The sequence below is a fragment of the Harpia harpyja genome, chromosome 12 (assembly GCF_026419915.1).
Source record: "Harpia harpyja isolate bHarHar1 chromosome 12, bHarHar1 primary haplotype, whole genome shotgun sequence".
Lineage (NCBI taxonomy): Eukaryota > Metazoa > Chordata > Aves > Accipitriformes > Accipitridae > Harpia > Harpia harpyja.
Window position 1 is genome coordinate 6,061,454 of NC_068951.1, and position 17,213 is coordinate 6,078,666.

At 64.6% G+C, this 17,213-nt stretch overlaps 5 protein-coding genes and 2 non-coding genes across 9 annotated transcripts; 3 read left to right on the top strand and 4 right to left on the bottom strand.

Moving 5' to 3' along the window:
• Positions 1-190: 190 nt before the first annotated feature.
• TLCD1 (TLC domain containing 1) lies at positions 191-2,354 on the top strand. Its single transcript, XM_052804912.1, has 4 exons — positions 191-439; positions 651-733; positions 1,041-1,123; positions 1,591-2,354. The coding sequence occupies exons 1-4, from the start codon at positions 243-245 to the stop codon at positions 1,984-1,986; spliced, it is 759 nt and encodes a 252-aa protein (XP_052660872.1). The 5' UTR covers positions 191-242; the 3' UTR covers positions 1,987-2,354.
• Positions 2,355-5,973: 3,619 nt separating this feature from the next.
• Positions 5,974-8,401, bottom strand: RPL23A (ribosomal protein L23a). The gene is made up of 5 exons (XM_052804823.1): positions 8,304-8,401; positions 7,602-7,782; positions 7,160-7,336; positions 6,682-6,751; positions 5,974-6,039 (listed from the first exon to the last, which is right to left on the bottom strand). The coding sequence occupies exons 1-5, from the start codon at positions 8,326-8,328 to the stop codon at positions 6,025-6,027; spliced, it is 468 nt and encodes a 155-aa protein (XP_052660783.1). The 5' UTR covers positions 8,329-8,401; the 3' UTR covers positions 5,974-6,024.
• On the bottom strand, positions 6,827-6,893 carry LOC128149732 (small nucleolar RNA SNORD42). The gene has a single exon (XR_008237795.1). It is a non-coding gene; the product is annotated as a small nucleolar RNA SNORD42 (small nucleolar RNA).
• Positions 7,410-7,482, bottom strand: LOC128149735 (small nucleolar RNA Z17). The gene has a single exon (XR_008237799.1). It is a non-coding gene; the product is annotated as a small nucleolar RNA Z17 (small nucleolar RNA).
• A 287-nt stretch (positions 8,402-8,688) lies between the features above and the next one.
• RAB34 (RAB34, member RAS oncogene family) lies at positions 8,689-11,789 on the top strand. Of its 2 annotated transcripts, none has more exons than XM_052804859.1 (11): positions 8,689-8,795; positions 9,456-9,586; positions 9,680-9,771; positions 10,141-10,206; positions 10,416-10,517; positions 10,588-10,652; positions 10,726-10,777; positions 10,953-11,034; positions 11,127-11,217; positions 11,306-11,413; positions 11,502-11,789. In XM_052804859.1, exons 2-11 carry the CDS (start codon positions 9,533-9,535, stop codon positions 11,567-11,569), a joined length of 780 nt encoding a protein of 259 aa, XP_052660819.1. In that variant the 5' UTR covers positions 8,689-8,795; positions 9,456-9,532; the 3' UTR covers positions 11,570-11,789. The 2 variants fall into 2 exon arrangements, with proteins under 2 accessions (XP_052660819.1, XP_052660820.1); XM_052804860.1 differs by having other exon boundaries at positions 8,741-8,857.
• On the bottom strand, positions 11,787-13,758 carry LOC128149541 (adenine phosphoribosyltransferase-like). 2 transcript variants are annotated; one of them, XM_052804857.1, is made up of 6 exons: positions 13,256-13,758; positions 12,967-13,116; positions 12,710-12,803; positions 12,486-12,632; positions 12,305-12,400; positions 11,787-12,194 (listed from the first exon to the last, which is right to left on the bottom strand). In XM_052804857.1, exons 1-6 carry the CDS (start codon positions 13,490-13,492, stop codon positions 12,067-12,069), a joined length of 852 nt encoding a protein of 283 aa, XP_052660817.1. In that variant the 5' UTR covers positions 13,493-13,758; the 3' UTR covers positions 11,787-12,066. The 2 variants fall into 2 exon arrangements, with proteins under 2 accessions (XP_052660817.1, XP_052660818.1); XM_052804858.1 differs by having other exon boundaries at positions 12,967-13,107; positions 13,256-13,756.
• A 97-nt stretch (positions 13,759-13,855) lies between these two features.
• Positions 13,856-16,738, top strand: PROCA1 (protein interacting with cyclin A1). Its single transcript, XM_052804097.1, has 4 exons — positions 13,856-14,341; positions 15,684-15,816; positions 15,935-16,069; positions 16,145-16,738. The coding sequence occupies exons 1-4, from the start codon at positions 14,176-14,178 to the stop codon at positions 16,641-16,643; spliced, it is 933 nt and encodes a 310-aa protein (XP_052660057.1). The 5' UTR covers positions 13,856-14,175; the 3' UTR covers positions 16,644-16,738.
• Positions 16,739-17,213: the final 475 nt, after the last annotated feature.

Below are 17,213 nucleotides of genomic sequence, written 5' to 3' on the forward strand. Positions count from 1 at the left end.
CGCCCCGCGCACCCACGCACCAGCCCGCCCTCGCCCGCCCGCTCCCGCGCAGGCGTCGCTGCGGGAAGGCGTGGCCAGAGCCCGGGGGCGTGGCCTGCGCTTTGGAGGCGTGGTCAGAGAGGCGGGAGGCGTGGTCAGCGAGACAAGGGAGGTGTGGCTATCTCCGCCCCGCCCCGCCCGCTCGCCCGCCCGCGCCGCCGTGCGCCCCGCGCCACCGGAGCTGGGGGCGGGGGGGGGGGGCGATGGGCCCGGGGTGGCGGGCGCCCTCGGCGGCGCTGGTGGGCGGCAGCGTGGCTCTCTTCGGGGTGCTGCGGCGGGCTGCCCTGGCTCTGCCCCGGCCCGCCGCCGTACGGAGCCGCCCCGGCCGCGTTTGGCGCTGGCGGAACCTCCTCGTCTCTTTCGCACACTCCGTGCTGGCCGGGCTATGGGCCCTCTTCAGGTACCGGGCACCGCGGGGGGGGGGGGGGGGGGGGGGGGGCAGGGGCACGGTGCACACCCTGAGAACCGGAATCGGGGCTCCGGGACCCCGCGGGAGGACGAGCCCGGGCGCTGCCCCCCGAGGGAGGAGGCACGGGGCGGGATGCTCGGGGTCCCCGTGTCTCCCGTCCCAGCGCCCTGGCTGACCCCCGTCCTCCTCTCCTCGCCTCCAGCCTCTGGCATTCCCCGGAGCTGCTCTCCGACATCCAGGACGGCTACAGCGTCTCAGGGCACCTGCTGGTCTGCTTCTCCTCGGGTAAGGAGCCAGGCAGGGCGATGGCCGTGGCCACCCCACCGGGCTCTGCCCACTCCCTCTTCGGCCTTGCCCGGCACGCTGGCCCGGGATGAGCCCCCGGCTCAAGGGCCGGGCGACTCTCCGTGCCGCCTGCCTTAATCACGAGCGTGGAGCCCACAGGCTGCCAGGGCCCGGCCATCTCCCCACGCTCAACCGGAGCGAAGGCGTTTCCGACGCCTGGAGCACAGTCACGCCACCCTCTTCCTCCTTGCTGCTCCCCCTTAGGTGCACATGCCAGACCCCCTCAATGCTCTCCTTCATCCCACAGGCTACTTCATCCACGACAGCCTTGACATCATCTTCAACCATCAGTCCCGCTCGTCTTGGGAGTACCTGGTGCACCACGCCATGGTGAGTACGGCCCCGGGGAGGTGAGGGGCCAGCATGGGGGGGCTACCACACACCCCAGGGCTCAGCCCATGCAGGTTTTGTGTGCTACGGCAGGGCAAGCCGGAGCCCTTCCCTCCACCTCGCCCTGGCCGCCAGGTAGGCTGCGTATCAACAAGGCAAGGGCGCCCGGCAGGGCAGGACGCCTGCCAGCGTCGGCTCCGAGCGCTGGGAGCCAGACAGGCTGCCGCGCTGGGCGAGGGAAGAGCTGGAGGCTGGTCCCAGCTCCCCAGCGTAGGGAGGTGTAACTGGTCCCGGGGGAACTGGCTCTCCAGACTGGTTTTCTCTTGGCTCAGGTGTCTGGGGGGGCTGCTGGGATCTCTGGATGGTGGGGGAGCAGCACTGTGTATGCCCAAACCTTGGTGGGGAAGGACTTGCCTCCCCCAGGGTGAGGAAAGCTGACCCTGCCGTGCCCACCCCCCCACTCCCAGGCCATCTCTGCCTTCGTCTCGCTCATCATCACGGGCCGTTTCCTGGTGGCGGCAATGCTGCTGCTGCTGGTGGAGGTGAGCAACATCTTCCTCACCGTCCGCATGCTGCTGAAGATGAGCAACGTGCCTTCCCCGGCGCTCTACGAGGCCAACAAGTACATCAACCTGGTGATGTACTTCGCCTTCCGCCTGGCGCCCCAGGCTTACCTCACCTGGTACTTCCTCCGCTACGTGGAGGTGCAGGGCCAGGGTGCCTTCCTCACCGCCAACCTCCTGCTGCTCGACGCCATGATCCTCATGTACTTCTCCCGCCTCCTCCGCTCCGATTTTTTCCCCTCCCTGCACAAGGGCTCTGCGAGGAGAGACGTGGATGGTGAGAAGTTTCTGATAGACTGAGACATGTGTGCCGAGGAGGACCCGGGCTCCAGCTCCTGGAGGTCTTGGCCTCTCCAAACCTGCTCTGATGTGCCTTAGGGCTCGCTCCCTGGCCCCGGGCCCTGCCTCCACCTGCTCTGCTGCCTAAAAGCGCTTCCCTGCTGGACCAGCCCGACAGCCTCGCCCAGCCATAGGGACGCTGCCGAAGCCAGGGGCACGGCTGATGGAGAAGCAGCCCAAGCCGGCTTCTGTGCAGGCAGCCGGAGGGCCAGGGGTGGCTGCGTTTCGGAGCTGATGGCCTGAGAGGGTTGCGAGGGAAGGGACGAGTCCCTCCCGTGGTGATGTTGGGTGTTATGTGCATTAAAATCGGTCTGTTTACTGCTGCCGCAGCACGTCTGGGCTGGCTTTTTCTGTGGGGCAGAGCGGGGTCAGGGAGAGGATGGCAGGGACAGGGCCATGGGAAAGGATGTGGCCCCGTTCCCAGCGGAGGGCTGGTGGTCCTCAGGGAGGGAGAGGGCATATTGCTGCCGCTCACTTTGTTCTAGGGACCCTCCAGGGATGCACTCAAGCCCGCTGGGTCCTACCAGCCCAGCTGCACCGTGCTGAGCCTGAAATTGCAAGGCCCCATCCCTCCCACGGATGGGTCCCTCCCCTCCTTCTTATTCATCTGCTCTTCCAGAGACCCAGGGCTGCGCAGGGAGCAGGGGAAGGAAGCCAGGAGAGGTACCAAGCCGTTGCTGCAGTCCCTGACCTGCCTGTCTCCGGCCCAGGCTGAGGAGCCTGGCTGGGCTGCATGACTCACCCTGCAGCCACATGAAGTGGAGCTGGCATGGAAAAGCCCTCTGAGGCCATGGGCCCTTCCTGGAAGACTGCTGCATGGTCGCATCCCCCCTGGAGCGGTCCTCACCGGCACAGCACAGCTCCGGCCCCCTGCAAGCGTGCTGGGTCCTTTCCTGCAGCAGCAGGACCAGGCTGCTTCCAGCAGCCCCCCCCAGAGCGGTGGGAGGAGAAAGGGGGTTCAGCTGCCCAGGGGAGCAGGGCCAGAACCGGCCCAGCCGGTCCTGTGGAGTACCAGAGCATTGGGAAGGCAAATCCTGCTGACGTGACAGCACCGGACTGGCAGAAGCAGTGGGGCTTAGAGGGACTCCTGACCAGCCCCTGCTCCAGGGCAGGATCCGTCCTACCAACCCCACCGCCAGCCCAGCTCAGGCAGAGACAGGTGCTGCAGTTGAAATAAGCTGGTGATTAAGTGGAAGCAGTGGGGGATCACCTTCCCTCCAGAGAGCCGGGAAACACCCCACAGGGCCGGGATCTTTCCGGAGCTCCCCGGCGTGCACCGATGCAGCAGCAGGCGCAGGGGGTACATGCCGGGAATAGCCTGGCAGCCAGAGCGGAGGAGATGTGATACTCGGGATGCTGCGTGGGCAGGGACCTACACCAGCTTCAAACCCACTACCTCACCCCTTCCTCGCTCAAAGTGGAGCTCAGCAGCCCCAGGCCGAGCTGCGAGGAGCCCCGGCAGGGCACAGCCTTACCCTCAGCAGCACATCCCAACAGCTTTGCATCTTCCCAACTGCAGCTTAAGCCCTGTGGCCGCTGTGCACCGACTCCATCTGCAAATACCCCACACAATCAAGCCCAAATCTGTTTCCCCTCACCCTGATCGCTGCACCTTTCCCCTTGTCTCTCTGCACGGAGCAGACACAGCTCTGCCCCAGCAGGTCACAGGCTCAGGCAGACCAGCCCACGCTCCCACCACCCTTACAGCAGCATCGAAGGGCCGGGCATGACAAAGCTTCCCAAAACAGGGAGCCCAGCACCCCGTTCCCCTCCTGGCTTCCAGCTGGAGCATCTCCCAGCAGCGCAGCACTGGCCAGGCTGGGGCAGCTGTGGGTCAGGCCAGCTGCCAGCCCAGAGCCAGAGGCAAGCGCGGGGAAGCAAAGTGCCAGACAGCAGCAGCCACCGGGCTAAGTTGAGGCAGGGTCAGGGCAGACTGCAAGTCATGCTGATGTGAAATCCCTCCCCAGTCTCCATGCTGCAGCACATACCCGCTCCTCACCCCAGCAGCGATACCAGCTTCGCTACAAGAGGGGCACTTCTCCCCCCCCATCCTTCTTGGGGTGACTACAGCTAAGAAGGCAGCACAGAGCTCAGGCAGACCCCCGGAGCCCCTGCTGCAGCTTGTCCCCTCCCCAGGCTGCACCCAGGCCACGGGCAGGAGGTTGGGTTGGTGCCCTCAACCCACCAGGCAAGCAGAACATCAGAGCCGACCCCAGGAGGGAGCAGGGCTGTCCCAGGTCCTCGCCCCACCATACTCCCAGCAGCAGGGCTGTGTCACCAGCGAGGAAGGCTGCCTGTTGTTGAGCCTTATCTGACCCCGCACAGCCTGCCAACAGCCCTTGCTCTCCAAGTTTCAAGCCTCTGACCTGGGCTCGGGGAGGGCGAGGGGTGAGAGCTTGGGTTCTGCCCTGCGCCCAGGGTGCCAGCAGAGCCCTGCACAGCACCCATAGATCGGGAGGGACCAGCATCCAGGAAAGCAGCAGTTTCTCCAAGCAATTTCTCATCCCTTACAGCAAGGAGGGAGCATCTCTTGCCTCCCCTGCCAGCTGAACAACCCACAGGGCCCAGCAAGAAGGGGGGGTGCTTCCAAGCAGCCCCCAATTCTAACCCCAGCTTTGAGAAGCCGATTGACAGCTGCCAAGGTCTACCTGCACAAAGGCAAGCATGCAGGCTTTGCGATACCCAGAGCCACGCTCCTCGGACAGGGCAAGGGTGTGATGGCAGCTGGCCTCTCCCACACCACCACTACAGCCCCCCAGTCTCCCCAGTGGACACATTCAGCTGCTCTGCAGGCTGCCCCAGTCCCCTCCACATCGCTCTTCCACCCCAGGCAGCTTGTGGTGTACCTAGCAGATCCAGCTGCGCTTCCCCAGCACCTGGAGCTCTGAGCACCAAGGGCCATGCAACCCAGCCCAGATCTTTACCCCACAGTCCCTGCAGCAGCAATTGGGACAGCTCGCCCTTTCCGCCCACCACCATCCTTCACACGTGCAAACCACTGCTCCAGGACTCTGCCAAGCCCTGCAAGAGGCTCGAAGGAACTCTGTGTCCCACTGCCCAAGAGCTTAATTACCCAATCAATATTTGGTCACAGCTTTCACCATCTCAGTCAAGTGAAACTACATACTTAAGATCAAACAGCCCTAAAGGCTTATCTGTACTTCATCTCCATTCCCTCCTCACCCAGGGCTCCACACTCTTGCAACTGTCAAAGCATTCTGAAAAGCTGGTTTCATCCACAAATTTGAGGAAGCAAAATACTGCCGAGGCAGCAACAGCAGCCACTTTGGAAACAGCCCTGACAAGGGCCATGAACCCTGTGAGGTTACAGGCAACAGGAACAGCATTGGGGAAACCAGGCTGCGATTCACACGCTGCAGCATGGGGAGCAGGGATCATACCAGAAAAAAAAAAAACAACCACAAAGCCTCTGCTATTGGATTAGCTCGAGGGCTTCATCAAGTGAAGCTTGCAGCATAAGCAAATAGCTGATACGCTCAGAAAATGGTGCAACACTCCACTTGTGCCAGATCTGAACCATTAAGATGTTTTTGTTGCGGTTACTACCTCCCTCCTGGGTGCTCATCAGCCTGCAGTATGCTCCACAAGAAAGCTATGTAGGACACAGATCACAAACACATGCTAAGTACGTGGTGCAAGAAAATGCAAGAGGCTACCAGAGATCTTGGGTAAATACAGAGACATTTGAGATTTAGGGGAGTGTCACCTCATGTTTACCAACAGCAGAGGTCAATGATCCAGAAGACCCCATCAGCAGGACAGCATTGCCTCTCCGTGCGATCCTCTCACAGAGCAGTCAGTTCTGCCCACCTAGTGCCAGGAAGGGAGGGAGGAACCCACCCCCTTTACTGAAATGAAGCCCCAAAAGTTTGCTGGGCGCTCTCTTTCACACAGGCTATGCTGTCACAAAACACAAGAGCCCCTCAGTGGTGTCACAGGGTTTATTATCCTGTCTGTACAGTCCTTGGTAGATGCAGTTTAGATGATTCCAATCTGGAAAGAAGCAAAGCATGTTAAAACAGATGTTATGGTGGCAGAAAGGCAGAGCCTCCACCACAGACACTGTTGCCACGGCTGCATCTCCCCAGGATTCCTGTCCTCCGAGGACAGGCTTCTTCCTCCCAGACCTGCCCAAGAGCCTCACACAACCACTTTATATAACCCCTCCTTCACCCAAGCCAGCAGCATAGCAGTGCCCCTGCCCTAAGGGTGCCTCTGCCATCACTTCGCCTGTTCGAATCACCTGCCAACAGTGCTGGCCAAGAACGCTGTTAAGACAAATGCTGTGTCAACCCAGAAGCTGCAGGGCAGTTTCCACATCCTCCATGCTAATACTCTGGAGCTCTTCTACTCCTGTAGAGTGGAGCCCCTGCCTGGAGGAGTTGAAGAACAGCAGCAATTCTCTCTCCGTAACTTTTCCCACCTAACCTCAGGATCTTCCAGGCAGAACTGCGTTTTGCTAGACAATGTGGTCTTGCTTCTGAACGCTCAGATCCTGTCTAACTACAAGGACACTCCAGAGAAGTGCCACCGTACTTGAAGTACAAGTACCTCACCTGTATGCCAGGAAGAACAATCAGGTGGAGGAGATACAAGACAGCTAATAGGAGCTGCAAAGTTTCAAAGATTTCTCACCTTGTTGGCTACATCCAGTGCATCGTAATCTGGAGCCAGTCGGACATAAGCCTTCTTCTCCCCATCAGGCCTAGAGTGGAACAGGAGGCATCAGAACAGAGGCACAGAACTCCTCCCACCTGTTCCACATTCCTGCTACACCGATGTGCATCAGTGGTTCCTTTGGAAACATCACTTTACTCAGTGGTAAAGAATGTTCACATCATTTGCACAAGACTCCCTGGGTGTTAGAAGAGCTCCCTGGTGAAGCCAACCCCCTGATCTGCCAACATTGCCCGCTTTCACCAAGATGCGCTTAGTCACAAGTCGCATTTCTCAAAACTTTAACACTGAAAACACTACGGAGCTTAATCCCACACCTCCTGAGAGCACCCACAACTGCTGAAACTCACACGTGTTCCCATTTTCTGCTAAAAGCCACTCCGGGCTCTTGAAGCATCTCACACTCACCAGTGACCTATTCTCCCCCTCTTCTCACCTAATCAGTGTGTTGACCTTGGCCACATCGATATCGTACAGCTTCTTGACAGCTTGTTTGATCTGGTGCTTGTTTGCCTTGACATCAACGATGAAAACCAGAGTATTGTTATCCTCTATCTTCTTCATTGCAGACTCTGTGGTCAAAGGGAACTTGATAATGGCATAATGGTCCAGCCTGCAGGAGAGAGACCCTGTGGTTAACAGAAGGCTGGCAGACAGTGTCTCTGCACTTCAGGGGCTTTCTTTGGGGTGCATCAGCTACGAAAAAAGTTGTAATCACAAACTCTCAGGCTTTGGTCGCTTGAAATCATCACCTGCACCCCAAACACCACCCCCCCAGCCCTCTGACACCAAGGTGTGGCTCAGCTCCCAGGGCGGTACGCTGCCAAGGTCTCACCCTGGGACCTGCAGCAGGGCAGGGCCCAACACCCCACACGTACTTGTTTCTCCGTGGGGCACTCTTCCGGGGGTACTTGGGCTGCCGCCGCAGTCGCAGTGTCTTGGGCCTGCGGAATGTGGGTGACGTGCGGATCTTCTTCTTCTTGTGACTGTGGACCCCCTTCAGAACGGCCTTCTTGGCCTTCAGCGCCTTAGCCTTTGCCTCTGTCTTCGGAGGCACAGCTATGACAACAGCTCAGTCAGCACAGCCAGGATCTGCACGACCAGTGTATGCTCCCCTGCCTGTCCTAACGGACCACGGCTTCCCCTGTCACACAGCTCAATGAACAGGACCTCTCCAAGCGGTCCACGCTCCCTCATCCAACCAAGACCAACCCCAAAACGCCCAAGAGGGCTGAAGTTCCCCCCCCCCCCAACAAACCAGTCTCCCACCTCACCAATGGACAGGGCCACTCATTCCATCCCCAGCTCCCTCAACCCCCCACAGACCCCAGGAGTTCCAGCACCGACATCGCGGCCCACCCTCTCTCAGATAACGGGGTTGCACCCGCCGGTGCAGGCCTCTCCCGCCCCCCCTCCACGTGCCCGCGGCCCAGCACCAGGCTGAAGCCCTCCACCACCCCACCACCTCCCTCAGCCCGGCTCCCCCCCCCTCCACGTACACCCGCACCCCGGAGGATGCCTCAGCACGACCCCCCCTACAACCCCTAGACCCCGCCGCCGCCGCCGCCCCCAGCCCTCACCCTCCTTCTTCGCCTTGGGCGCCATGTTGGCCAGGCGGAAGCCGAAAGGGGCTTCCCGCCCCGCACGGCACGGGCTTATAGCCCCAAATCTCGCGAGACCTTCCCCCGCTCTCCCTTTGCCCACCCAACTCTCGCGATACTTCAGGAGCCCGCCGGGAATGGTAGTACTACCCACTGCCTGCCTCGTTCGCGCATGCGCAGGCGCGTCCCCGCCCCGCGGGGCCTCATGGGAGTTGTAGTTCTACCACGTAGTCGACTACAGCCCCCCCCTCGCCGCCGCCCCGACGGCGGAGAAGCGGGACGAGCCCCGGTGTGGGGAGGGATTACCGGGGTCCCGTCGCCTGGGCAGCATCGTGGTGGCCCAGCCCCGGAGGAACCGGCGTCCTGGCCCCTCCCCCGCCCCTTTCGGGGCGGGGGAGGGGCCAGGACGCCGGTTCCTCCGGGGCTGGGCGTGCAGCGCCGAGCACCGCTACCGGAGCCGGGCGTTTCGCGGTAACGGGGACCCCCCTACACACACACACACCTCATTCTCCCGCGGAAGGGACCAGGACAGGGTGGGGAGGGCTTGGTCGTGGACCGGGAATGCGTCGAGGGGACACGCTTGGGGGACACGGAGTGGGGAGGGACACGGGGACCGTCACGGTCGGGGAGCTGGGGACGGGTGGGACGTGGGGACAGTCACAGTCGGGGACCGGTGGGATATGGGGATGGCTGTGCAGTGGGATGCCACGCTTGGCATGTGGGGGACAGCTGGGGACAGTGGTACCCCAGTGTGCAGGGACATGGGGACAGCTGTATCGCAGGGTGTGGGGACAAGCCACGCTTGGGGACATGGGGACAGCCGTACCCTGGGATGGCCCACTCGGGATGTGGGGATGGCTGGGACATGGGGACAGCTGCACCCCAGGGCGTGGGGACAGCCCCACTCAGGGATCTCGAGGTGGCTGGGACACGGGGACAGCCAGGCTCGGGGATGGGGGGACAGGCAGGACATGGGGACAGCCACGTCCCGGCGATGTGGAGACAATTGGGATGAGGGGACAGCCCCGCTTGGGGACACAGGGACAGCCGTATTCTGGGATGCTGTGCATGAGGACGTGGGGACAGCTGGGACACAGCGACATCGCCGCTCCCTGCTCCTTCTGTCCCCAGGCCTCGCGGTGGCCCTCAGCTTGTCCCCGCTCCCCCCCCCCCGGCCACCCGGCCCACCCAGGCGGCCCCGTGGGACCATGAACGTTCTGGCTCCGGTCCGCAGGGACAGGGTCATCGCCGACCTGCCCTCGGTGAGCAGCAGTGGGGGGACACACACCGGCCCGGGGGTGGCCTCGCCGAGCCCCGTGGTCACACCGGTGTCCCCCTTTGTCCCCCCCAAACAGTGTTTTCGGAAGGAGGCCGCCCTGCACGCCCGCTCCGCCTTCCACCCCACGGTGGCCAGCGCCTGCCAGGAACAGCGGACGGGCACCGTGGGGTGAGTCCGGGGCGATTTGGGGTCCCCAATCCAGGGTTGGGGGGGGGTGACAAGGGGCCCACCGTCACGCCAGCCCCGGGTGGGGGTCCCCGGCACAGGCGCCTCGTGGCTGCCGGCACTGCCCGTGTGCCGAGCCCTGCGTCACGGCGCAGGAATGCGGTGCGGGGGGGGACGACATGGGGGTCCGGGTTGGGCTGTGGCTGACGGCGGGGTGGGAAAGCCGGGTTTGCAGGGTGCTGCCGGACACGGGGGGCTACGGGGCAATTCCCCCCCACCCCGTGAACCCGCCTGCCTGGGGGGCCGGCTGGGGAGGGGCAGGCGGGGAGCCCCCCACGCCGCTGAGCGGCCGTGTGTCCCCCTGCCCTGCAGGTTCAAGATCTCCAAGATCATCGTGGTGGGGGACCTCTCGGTGGGAAAGACCTGCCTGATCAACCGGTAACGGGACGTCCCCCGCCCCAAAAAGGGTCTGCGGGGCGGGGGGCAGGGAGACCCCCCCCCCCATGAGCAGCAGCACCTTGGGCTGAGCTCGACTCCAGCCAGACTCTGGTGCTGGGCACCCCCCGAGGTGGGGGGCACTGACCCCCCATGGGTGGGATTTTGGGGGGCCAGGGGCTGCTGACAGCTCCCCCCCTCCCTCCCCCTAGCTTTTGCAAAGACACCTTCGACAAGAACTACAAGGCGACCATCGGCGTGGATTTTGAGATGGAGCGGTTTGAGGTGCTGGGGGTGCCCTTCAGCCTGCAGCTGTGAGTAGGTGCCAGCCCCCTCCCTGCGCACCCCTGCGGCCCCCCCTCACCTCCCGCACCCCCTCCCCAGGTGGGACACGGCCGGCCAGGAACGCTTCAAGTGCATCGCCTCCACCTACTACCGGGGAGCGCAAGGTGAGGTCCCCACCGCGTCCCACCACACCAGCTGTCCCCGTCCCCATCTCACCCTTCCTTTCCCCCTCGCCAGCCATCGTGATCGTCTTCGATGTCAACGACGTGGCGTCCCTGGAGCACACGCGGTAGGTGACACATGGTCAAGAGGCCGAGGGGGGACTGGGGATGAGTGTGGGGGGCAGTGGGGCTGGATGGAGAGGTGAGAGCCGGGCAGGAGGGCACCGGGCTGCTGGCAACGCTGCGGCGTGTGAGTAAGAGGGTAGCGCTTGGCCACCGGCCGGTGACAGTGGCCCCCTGCAGGCAGTGGCTGGCTGACGCCCTGAAGGAGAACGACCCATCCAACGTGATCCTCTTCTTGGTGGGCTCCAAGAAGGACCTGAGCGTGAGTGTCCCCCCCTTCCCATGGGCTCCCTGTGCCCCAGCTTGGCGGGGCCGTCCCCATCACCCACCCACCCCTCCCGGCTCGGTTGGCAGACGCCGGCGCAGTACAGCCTGATGGAGAAGGATGCTCTCAAGGTGGCCCAGGAGATGCAGGCGGAATACTGGGCTGTCTCCTCACTCACCGGTGGGTCCCCGGCTGGGTGGGGGGGGATGTGGACCCCAGTGTCCAGCCAGGTGTGGGGACACTCAAGGGGTCTCCTCCCACGGGGCAGGGGAGAACGTGCGGGATTTCTTCTTCCGCGTGGCGGCACTGACCTTCGAGAGCAGCGTGCTGGCCGAGCTGGAGCGCAGCAGTGCCCGCAAGATCGGCGACACCGTGCGTGAGTACCCCCGGCCGGCCCTGCGTGGGTGCCCCCCCTCATACCCCACCCACCCACTCACCCCTCTTCCCTCCCTCTGCCCCTCCAGGGATCAGCAGCAACGAGAGTGACCTGTACCTGTCAGCACCCCGCAAGAAACCCAAGTGCTGCCAGTGAGGGGGCAGCCCCCGGCCCACCCCCACGCTCACACCTCTGGACCAAAGAAGGGTGGCCCCGGCCAGCCCCGAGGAGCCGTCCCTGCTGCCCCCCGGCTCCCCCCGGCCCCCCGCCTGCCCGGGCACCCACGGCCGGGGCGGGCAGGAGTGCCCACGTGGCTCCTTTAGCTATGCAAACCCAGGTACTGCTCGCAGCGGGAGATGCCCCCAGGCTCCCATTTGTCTTAATAAAATCTTTTTTATGCTTTTTAAGGAAGGTGTGGAGCTGGGGGGTGGGGAGCAGTTGGGGTCTGCTCCCGGGCACAGCCCCCAGGCTCGTGGGCAGGCGGGAAGATGGAGCCAGGGGAGGATGGCTGCCACCGAGGAGGGGTTACCATCTTGGGTACGGTGAAAGCCAAACCAGGCGGTGGATGCCCTGGACATCCCTGCCCTGAAGAGCCAGCAGCCCTGCACCCCACAGGGGGGATACAGGGGACACGTGAGGTACCAGCCCCACCGTCAGTCCCAGCCGAACTGGTGGCGGTCGAAGCGGGGCTGCAGGCGGGGGGGGACGCAGTGGGCACACTTGTAGTGCTCCTGGATCCACCGCCCGCCCTCGCTGTCCTCGATGCAGATGGCGGCGACGCCTGCGGGGACACGGAGGGGGCTCGGCGTTGGCCACCGTGGGGTACGGGGATGGTGGTCCCGCTGCACCCATGCGTGCACCCCTGGGGTGCCCTGGCCCCCCCCTTCCTACCTGCCACGACCCCCCCCAGCCGCTCCACCAGCTGGATGGCTGCTCGCATGGTGCCCCCAGTTTCAACCCACTGGTCCACGAGGAGGATGCGCAGACCTGGGAGGGGACAAAGGCTGCGGCTGAGTGCCCGGTACCCGTGCCAGCAGCCACACCCCACGACGGGAGCACCCCACTGGCTCACCCGGCGAGATGGCGTCGGTGCGGACCTCCATCACCTTCTCTCGGCCCGAGTAGTCGGTGTAGGGCTGCGTCAGCGTCTGCACGCAGAGGTGCCCGGCTTTGCGGATGGCCAGGAAACCTTTCCGTAGTATGGCGGCGGCCGCAGCGCCTGGGGGTGGGCATGGCATCGTCAGGCCCACGGGGACGAGGGATGGGGACCCAGGGCTCACCCGCGTCCCCGCTCACCCAGGATAAAGCCCATGGCATCAATACCGGCCACCATGTCAATGGGGTCTCCCTGGAAGGGCTGCAGCAGGTCGGCCACGCAGTCCTGCAAGCCCTGGGGAGAGAGAGCGGAGGTGCTGGGTGCCCGCAGCCCACCGTGGGCACCCGCAGCCCATATGCTGGTGCCTGTGGGCACGGCCGGGTGCCCGGGCAGCCCCGTGGAGGTGCAGCCCACCCTGGCACCCCTACGGGTGCCATCCGCCCCAGGCACTGGGTACTTGCGGGTGACAGTAGAGCCGGGAGGGGTCCAGCCAGGCGTAGTTGGGACCCTTGACGTTGGGGGCCATCAGCGCCAGGTACCAGCCCTTCTCCCGGCTGGCGGGGACGTGGCACAAGTCCATGCGTGGGGACCGCCGGCGCTGCAAGCACTGAGCATGAAATGGGGGTGAACCTACCCCCCCCCACAGTCCCCACAGGGCTCCCCATGGCTCGGTGCCACCCACCCTCCCCATCCGCACCCACACGCGGGCACCCCGGGGGCCCAACGCGCCCGAGTCGGCTCCGTACCTGGGTGCCGGCGGTGAGGCTGAGGCGAGCGGGACCGTCACGGGGAGCGTCACAGACAGCGACAGCTGAGCGGGGGCAGCCCCCGTGGCGCTGGGCCCCCGCCAGCGCCCTCGGCCAGCTCGGCCCTGAGCTGGTGCCAGGGCGGGAGCCTTGCCCGTGGGCAAGCGATGTGCCCCCACCGGGCTCTGCTGTCCCAGCCGGGCGGTTGCGTGGTGGGGAGCACCGAGGCTGGGGCATTCGCACCCCGCGTGGGTGTCCCCAGCACGGGTGGCCCAGCGCCCGAGGCACCCCTTGGGTGCAAGGGTCAGCAAACCAGGGTGATGCTCAGGGTGCAGCCCCACCACGGGGGCTCGGGCAGCGCAGGGACATTCCGAGGTCGCACACGTCCCCCTTGGGGTGTCCGGGCACCGTCTCGCCTCGCCGAGCGTTGGCTCCCACGGCCGCCCAGCGTGCCAGATCCGGATCCGGATTGCCAAGGGGCTCCGTGGCAGGGGAGCCGGCCAAGGCGAGGGGGGGGGGGGTGAGCCCTGGCAGCCGTGCTGGGAGCTGCCGGGCCCCCGGGGGGGCTGCCAGCCCCGGCTGGGCACGAAGCACCGGGGCTGCCCCTGGGAAAGACACCGTGGGGCGGGAACGTGGGGCCGCGGGGAGCATCCGTGGGCCGGGACACGGGGCGGCGGGGAGCATCCTTCTCCCGTCGGGGGCCGCTCCGGGGCCGGGGGGCCGTGCGGGGGGCCGGCACGTCACGGGGCGGGAGCCTCGGGGCCGGCTCGTTACCGGCCCCCGGCACATCACCCCACCGGCTGCCACAGCAACGGGGCCCGGCCCCACCGGGAGGGGTAACCCCTCCGGGCAGCGGCTCCGGCAGCCCGGCTGGCCGGGCCCCTCCGTGCCGTGGCAGCCCCACGGTGGCCGGCGGTGCCATGGGGGTCCCGGGGCTGCTCTGCCGCCCCCTCCTCCTCCTCCTCCTTCTGGCAGCCGGCCCCGGAGCGGCCCCGCCGGGACGGCCCCGCGCCCGCCGCGGGCTCACCTACCCCGGGACGCTGTGGTGCGGCGCGGGCAGCAACGCCGACGCCTACGAGCAGCTGGGTAAGGGCGGCGGGGCCGCTGCTACCTGTCTCCTTCCCTTCCCTTCCCATCCCTTCCCATTCCCATCCCTTCCCTTCCCATTTCCTTCCCATCTCTTCCCTTCCCTTCCCTTCCCTTCCCTTCCCTTCCCTTCCCTTCCCTTCCCTTCCCATTTCCTTCCCTTCCCTTCCCATTCCCTTCCCTTCCCTTCCCATTTCCTTCCCATCCCTTCCCTTCCCTTCCCATCCCTTCCCATCCCTTCCCATTCTCTTCCCATCCCTTCCCATCCCTTCCCTTCCCATTTCCTTCCCATCTCTTCCCTTCCCTTCCCATGCCTTCCCTTCCCATCCCATCCCTTCCCTTCCCATCCCTTCCCTTCCCATTTCCTTCCCATCCCTTCCCTTCCCTTCCCATCCCTTCCCTTCCCTTCCCTTCCCTTCCCTTCCCATTTCCTTCCCATCCCTTCCCTTCCCTTCCCATCCCTTCCCATCCCTTCCCATCCCTTCCAATTCCCTTCCCATCCCTTCCCATGCCTTCCCTTCCCATCCCTTCCCTTCCCATCCCATCCCTTCCCTTCCCATCCCTTCCCTTCCCATTCCCTTCCCATCTCTTCCCTTCCCATCCCATCCCATCCCTTCCCATCCCTTCCCTTCCCATCCTACCCCTTCCCATCCCATCCTTTCCCATCCCATCCCATCTCACCCCATCCCATCCCATCCCTTCCTATCCCCAGCCCGGTGCTGCTCCACACCAGCCCAGTCCCAGTCGCAGTCCCATCCCCATGCTAGTTCAGTCCCCGTCTGTCCCAGTTCAGTCTCCACCCCAGTGCCAGTCCAGTCCCGGTTCGCCTCTGTCTACTCCCCATCACAGAGCTGGCCCATCCTGGTCCCCACACTGGTCCCATCATTGTTCCCATCCTGGTGCTGGTCCAGTTCTGATCCACCCTCTGTCCCCAGCCTGATCCCTGGTCCATCCTGCTCCCATTCTGGTCTCCATCCCACTGCTGGTCCAACCTGGTTCACTCCCAGTCCCTGTCCTGATCCCAGCCTAGTCCCTCTCTTGGTCCTGGTCCAGCCCTGGTTCCCATCCTGATCCCAGCCTAGTCCCAGTCCCATCCCCACTGTGGTGCTGGTGCAGCCCCAGTCCCCATGCCAGTGCCAGCCTTGTCCCCTTCCAAGTGCCAGTCCAGTCCCAGCCCCTACCCATCACAGCCTGATCCCAGTCCTGTCTCAGTCCGATCCAACTCTGATCCCAGTCTTAGCCCAGCGCAGCCCCAGTCCAGCCCTGATCCCAACCCCATCTAGCCCCAGCCCACGCGTGTGGGCCCCCCCAGCCCTGCCTGCACCCCGTGCCTTCCCTGCAGGGGAACACCGGGACACGGACCGGTGCTGCCGGGACCATGACCACTGCCAGCACGTCATCCACCCCTTCACCGCCCGCTATGGGTACCGCAACCTGCGCTGGCACACCATCAGCCACTGCGACTGTGACCGCAGGTGAGCGTCCCAGCACCCAACCGTGCCCCTCAGCATCCCTACATCCTGGGGGGGGGGATCCCAGCCCCTCTGGCAGCCCCCCCCGGCTCCTCCTCACCCCAGCTCTGCCCCACGGCAGGTTGAAGGAGTGCCTGCGGCAGGTGAACGACACGGCCTCACGGGTGGTGGGCCAGGCCTTCTTCAACGTCATCCAGGTGCCCTGCTTCGAGTTCGCCTACAAGGAGGAGTGCGTGGAGCCCTACCTCTACGTCTGGTGAGTGCTCCCCGCCGTGGGGACCGGCACCCCTCCCCGGCCCCGCCGGGGCTCGCCTCACCCCGCTCTCTGCAGGTGCAAGGCGTACAACACTGTGGCCATCGCGGTGCCCAAGGAGCCGGTGCTGTATGAGTTCGGCGGGGAGCTGATCGACCGGGCAGCGAGGCCCCGGGGCGTCCCTCTGAGTCCCCCGTGGAGCAGCGCGGGTGGAGAAGGCGTCCCCGTGGAGCATCACGCGCCCGCCCGCCCGCTGTCCCGCCCCAAAGCAGCCAAGAAAGAGAGGAAGGGGAAGAAGAAAGATAAGAAAAAGAAGGGGAAAGGTCTGAAAAAGAAAGGCCCTTCCAAAAACAGGGAGCCGAGCCATCCTGCAGCCGCTGCCCCCCGCTCATCCCACTGTGGGGCAGGACCCATGGGCCCCGCTGCCAGACTTGGGGGAAGCGGCCAACGCCATCCTGAGCGATGCCCCAGCCTGGGAGGGCTTGGGCAGGGACCCAGCGCCTGCCACCCCCATCCTCGGTCCCCACCGCCAGCGGGAAGAAGAGGAGGAAGGAGAGAAACAGAAAGAAGAGGCTGAAAAGCAAAGCTGAGGCAGAGCCTGCATGAGAGCTGCGGCCCTGACTCCCCCCTCGCAGGTCTTGGCTGTGTAATAAAGTTGGTTGCTCGAGCAGACGGTGCAGCCTCGGCCCCGTCTTCGTGGGGAGAAAGGATCGCATCGGGCACAGGAGCCAGGGGTGATCCCGGGGCTGATCCCGCTTGCGGGGCTGCGGGAGGGGAAGCACCCAGAGCCGGGTAGGTAGCGAGTGGGTTTGAGCTGTTCCTCACTGCTCCCACTGGCTCGTGTCATCTTCCTGGGCATTGGGGACAGCGAGTCGCTGCTCTGGCTGGGGACACAGCTCCTGTCCCCAAGCTGGCACAGGGCAGAGCCCTGATTTTATCTCCCCTGCTGCAGAGGGGTTGAGCTCCAGCTCCCCAGGGTTGTATTTCTCTGGAGGACCAGTTAATGAATCACACCACCCCAGCGCTCTCCTCCACTTAACCCGCTGCCTTTTCCCAGTGCTCCCACGCCAGCACTGACTCCTTCTCCAGCCCCCAGCAATGGCAGCAAGGGTTGCGCTGGGAGGAACTGGGGCCTCATCCCTCCCCA

What these genes read in the sequence shown, in the direction of transcription:
- TLCD1 (XM_052804912.1), top strand. Translation starts at nt 243, where the DNA reads ATGGGCCCGGGGTGGCGGGCGCCCTCGGCGGCGCTGGTGGGCGGCAGC. An exon ending in GGGCTATGGGCCCTCTTCAG is followed by an intron (nt 440 to 650) that starts GTACCGGGCACC and finishes CCTCGCCTCCAG; the next exon opens with CCTCTGGCATTCCCCGGAGC. An exon ending in GCTGGTCTGCTTCTCCTCGG is followed by an intron (nt 734 to 1,040) that starts GTAAGGAGCCAG and finishes TTCATCCCACAG; the next exon opens with GCTACTTCATCCACGACAGC.
- RPL23A (XM_052804823.1), bottom strand. Translation starts at nt 8,328, where the DNA reads ATGGCGCCCAAGGCGAAGAAGGAGG. An exon ending in AGTGCCCCACGGAGAAACAA is followed by an intron (nt 7,337 to 7,601) that starts GTACGTGTGGGG and finishes TCTCTCCTGCAG; the next exon opens with GCTGGACCATTATGCCATTA. An exon ending in AAGGTCAACACACTGATTAG is followed by an intron (nt 6,752 to 7,159) that starts GTGAGAAGAGGG and finishes GTTCCACTCTAG; the next exon opens with GCCTGATGGGGAGAAGAAGG.
- RAB34 (XM_052804859.1), top strand. Translation starts at nt 9,533, where the DNA reads ATGAACGTTCTGGCTCCGGTCCGCAGGGACAGGGTCATCGCCGACCTG. An exon ending in AAGACCTGCCTGATCAACCG is followed by an intron (nt 10,207 to 10,415) that starts GTAACGGGACGT and finishes CCCTCCCCCTAG; the next exon opens with CTTTTGCAAAGACACCTTCG. An exon ending in GCGTCCCTGGAGCACACGCG is followed by an intron (nt 10,778 to 10,952) that starts GTAGGTGACACA and finishes GGCCCCCTGCAG; the next exon opens with GCAGTGGCTGGCTGACGCCC.
- LOC128149541 (XM_052804857.1), bottom strand. Translation starts at nt 13,492, where the DNA reads ATGCCCCAGCCTCGGTGCTCCCCACCACGCAACCGCCCGGCTGGGACA. An exon ending in CACCGACGCCATCTCGCCGG is followed by an intron (nt 12,401 to 12,485) that starts GTGAGCCAGTGG and finishes GTCCCCTCCCAG; the next exon opens with GTCTGCGCATCCTCCTCGTG. An exon ending in GCTGGGGGGGGTCGTGGCAG is followed by an intron (nt 12,195 to 12,304) that starts GTAGGAAGGGGG and finishes GTGTCCCCGCAG; the next exon opens with GCGTCGCCGCCATCTGCATC.
- PROCA1 (XM_052804097.1), top strand. Translation starts at nt 14,176, where the DNA reads ATGGGGGTCCCGGGGCTGCTCTGCCGCCCCCTCCTCCTCCTCCTCCTT. An exon ending in CGACGCCTACGAGCAGCTGG is followed by an intron (nt 14,342 to 15,683) that starts GTAAGGGCGGCG and finishes CCTTCCCTGCAG; the next exon opens with GGGAACACCGGGACACGGAC. An exon ending in GAGCCCTACCTCTACGTCTG is followed by an intron (nt 16,070 to 16,144) that starts GTGAGTGCTCCC and finishes CGCTCTCTGCAG; the next exon opens with GTGCAAGGCGTACAACACTG.